Source organism: Petaurus breviceps, unplaced genomic scaffold (assembly GCF_028583685.1).
Source record: "Petaurus breviceps papuanus isolate PSGF00001 unplaced genomic scaffold, PetGlider_PUasm1.0 100, whole genome shotgun sequence".
In the NCBI taxonomy this organism is placed as follows: domain Eukaryota; kingdom Metazoa; phylum Chordata; class Mammalia; order Diprotodontia; family Petauridae; genus Petaurus; species Petaurus breviceps.
The window spans coordinates 598,144-601,938 of record NW_027185573.1 but is presented as its reverse complement, the minus strand read 5'-3'; the positions used below and the strand labels follow the sequence as shown (position 1 = coordinate 601,938).

The 3,795-nt window shown below is 46.5% G+C and overlaps 1 protein-coding gene across 4 annotated transcripts in view; it reads left to right on the top strand.

Annotated features, from left to right (window-relative positions):
* Positions 1-2,771, top strand: part of LOC138141636 (scavenger receptor class B member 1-like) — a 103,180-nt gene extending 100,409 nt beyond the window's left edge. Inside the window, exon 12 of one of the 4 annotated variants that reach the window (XM_069078539.1) lies at positions 1,482-2,771. In XM_069078539.1, the coding sequence (XP_068934640.1) occupies positions 1,482-1,604 (123 nt within the window). In that variant the 3' untranslated portion in view covers positions 1,605-2,771. The remainder of the gene's footprint in view (positions 1-1,481) is intronic. The other 3 variants (XM_069082258.1, XM_069065497.1, XM_069072004.1) reach the window with 3 other exon arrangements.
* The last annotated feature ends 1,024 nt before the right edge of the window (positions 2,772-3,795 follow it).

The window sequence follows — 3,795 nt, the reverse complement described above, 5'->3', positions numbered from 1 at the left end:
CCCCCTGACCAGACCTCTGATATACACTGACAGGAGCTCAGGGCCCACAGGGTTAAGGTATAGGTCCCTAAGGGGCTGACCATCTATGGTGGAGAGGGACCAAACAAGATAAAGGGTGTTTTCTTGTACGATGCTTATGCATTGTAGGACCTTTCTTCAGTAGTGTCCAAACACCAATCACTCAATTTTTCCCCTGCCCACTAATCTCTGACCCCCTAAATGAGGCAGGAAGGATTTGTGATTATGCCTTAAAATGTTGTGTTAGGGGGTGTGACTGCCTTAAATTTTAATAAAGACATAGCCCCCCTCTTCCTTCACTTTGTCAACTTGGCTGTTACACACTTGATTTTTTTCCTTTGTGTAATTTGGGGGACATTTTCCTAAATTGGACCCCTCCTGTTTATTAAGCTGTAGTGGTCCAGCTTTCCCTCACCCCTCTCCCCTTTCTGGATGGGGTCAACCATCTGACCCTCCAGGGCTAAACATGAATCAGGACCACTTGGGTGCCAGTAGTGTGAGGAAATCCAACTCTGATGGAAACGTTCTCAGAATGGGGGGTGAAGGTGGAAAATCTCCTTTAATTCAAGCATGAGTTAATTGCAAGAATTAATCACATGCATTATTTGGCGGCACCTCAAACTAGGGGTTGTTAAATTTTCAGTGTGAGCACTTACATCTTGGAAATGCCCGAACACTGATTCAGGCTTTGTTTAATGGTTTTGTTGACTGTCTAGTCTTCAGAAAGAATGAATACAGATTAAATGTAAAAGTGCGTGATGCATTTGAGAGAGCTGGTTGTTAAACATTGACCATCACACCTCTGCCTGGATTTCTTAGGTTTCTGTTTCCTATTTACCTGAGAGGTATCAGAGAGGGAGCTAAGATTGAGGTTTGGGGGGAAGAGGATCTGCCAGACTGGCAAGGGATCCGGGCAGAGGGAAAATACCAACTGGATAGAGACCACTCACTACCTCTGAGTTTAGGAGAAAGAGTCAGTAAGCAGGATAGTGCACAAAGAGGCCTGGCCTTCGAATGGGGAGGCCAGGGTCCCCCCGTCCCACCTCTGCCATTAGACTGATGGAGAAACCTCAGGCAGATGGATTTCATTCATTTCCCCATCTGTAAAATAAGAAACATATACAGTTAACCAATACACACTTATTAGGCACTTGGTGTATACCAGGTGACAAAAGAAAGACAAAAAATAGTCTCTGCTCTCCATGAGCTTACTGCACAATCTCATGGGAGAGATAACATGTAATTGAATATGCAAGAGAGAACATATAGTTCTGATTCTCTGAGTCATTGCAGAAAATAAACCATCCCCAAGGGGGGGAGGTATGTAGTCCTTAAAACCCCTCAGAGGGAGGTGGGTTCCCTGTCAGGTGGAATCATGCCAAGGGAGTAGTGGGAGGGGGCAGAGGGTGGTTTGGGATTGTGCCAGTGGCAAGAGAGGTCACCTAGTCCGTTTTCATCCACAGAAGATACCCAGTGCTGCTCTCCATGAAGGGCTGGACCCCCAGTCAGACCAGCTCCCCAGCTCCCAGACTCCCCTCCTCCAGGACGACTCCCAGGATGGACAGCCTGCCAGCAGCAAGTCCTGAGTGACCTCCCCTGCCTGGCCATGGCAGCCATGTGGCCGTGATGTCACCTTTTTTATATGTACAGCCATGAATACACGTTAAGTGTGTGTGTGTGTGTGAGAGAGAGAGAGAAAGAGAGAGAGTCAAAGTGCAAGGACAGACAGAATCTGAACCTTAAGGACTCTCAAACTGGGCATTTGGGGATGGGAGGTTTTATGAGAGCCAGTTTTATGAGAGCAGCTTGATACCTGACTTCTCCCCTACTTTACATATCCCTCGGCCTGTCCAAACCCAGGACCCCAGAGCACCTTGGAAGTGTTAAGTCTGGTTCTCCCCTGCCCCTCTCCCTCCAAAGGAGCCAGGATAAACCATGTACTGCACAACCAGCCAAGTGAACACAAGCTGATATGAGCCTTACCCCCATCCCTCTGTTCCCTCTCCTTGCCCTCCCCCAACGCAGCAATGTCTTCAGTGCCCTGGTTCTGAAGCCCAGCACTTTGACCGTATTATAGCTGGCCCAGGTTAGACTCGGAGGCTCACTCCACAGAGACTAGACTTGCTGCTCATTGGAGTCCTTTATGACCTGGGCACCCCAGGGGCTGAGACCACCACTGGTGGGGACCCCTTGGGCCCCTGGTGCTGAAGGGCTGGACCAGTGGTTGTGAACAGGCCAGGTGCCACCTTCACTTATGGAGCCCTTTTAAATAGCCTGGGCTTTAGGGCAGAAAGCCTAAAGAAGGTCTCCACCCCTTTTTGGGTTATGGTCTCTCCAGTGGCCATTTTAGTTCCCCAGGGTCTAAACACAGATACGTCTGTGTTTTTTTAAATGTTTTTATCATTTTTCTATCTTCTGTTTCAACAAATGTCTGCTCAGGGGGTTGTGGTCCTAGGAGATTCCCCATTGCATTCTTGGGGACCTTGGAAACCCCTTTCCTGACACCTCGGACTCTTTGCTTGTCCAGGGAAACAAAGCAGAATTGGGGAGGAAGATCTCAGGGCCCCTCCATCCCCTCGGAGCTGGCAAATTGATGTGCTGGCTTCCCTAGGGTGGGGGAAACAGTGTTTCTGGTCTCCTGGACAAACGTCTGTCTCTTTTATCACTTTTTTTTCTACTAGAAAAAAAATGAAAGAAATCTCATTCACTTTAAAAGGATAAATTCACTTTAAAATAAAAATGTAGAAAACAAATGTCTGTGAGTGTGATTATGTTGGGGATGAGGGTTTCAGTAGGAGAAAGGTGTGGGAATGGGAAGAGCTTGGCCCTAATTCTCCCCAACCCCAGCAGTGCTAGTGAGGCCTTTGCTCCTTCCTCTTTGGCCTGGGATCAACTCTGAGGGCAGATTGATTTTTTTTCTGACTAGATAATAGAGGCCATGCTTAGCCTCATTTCTTACCCAACCTTGATGACTGAATGGACATTGCCTCAGTCAAACCAAGACCTGTTAAAGGCCTTAGCTTAAAAAGGCTGAGGTCTCCCACTGTATTCAGGGCCATGTCCAATTGTCCTGATCTATATCTGGCCACTGGACCCAGATGGCTCCAGAGAAGAAAGTGAGGCTGGTGACTTTGCACAGCCAGCCCCACTTAAATCCAATTTACTTGCATGTCATGTCATGGCATCACCTCCCCAATGTCATGGTCCTCTTTGACAATGAAGGGCAAACAACAGCCTGCCCAAGGGTTCTTGGTGAACAATTGTAGGAGTGTCTCTGAACAAAGGCCCTTGAGATACATGACCAATGGGTTGGAGAGAAGATTGGGGGAAAAGGAAGTGTGACATGAGAGCCGTATTCAGACTTGCTGGTTCTAGGGGGAAGGACAAGGAGAAGCAGGTGGAAAGTTGTAGGGAAAAACTTGCTTAAATTTATTTTAAATAGAAAATGAGAAAAATAAATTGCCATGTACACAACAGAACACATTAGAGAGATTCAATAGAAAACATGAAGCACTCTATAACCCAGACAAACAGTTAAAGCAAAAATCCTCAGCACAGTAACTTAGGTCTGATGAGGTATACGATGCCCTCCCTGCCTTAGGAGTCTGGAGAAAAGAAGGGTTTTATAACCTTATTTTAAAAATAAATTAATATCTCCTATTTTCATATTACCTTCATTTCTAAATATGTTCCTCTCTTTTCTCACTACCCAGAGAGCCATCCCTTAAAACAAAAGAATAAAAAAGGTGAGAGGCAAAGGCCTTAAGGCAAAATCAA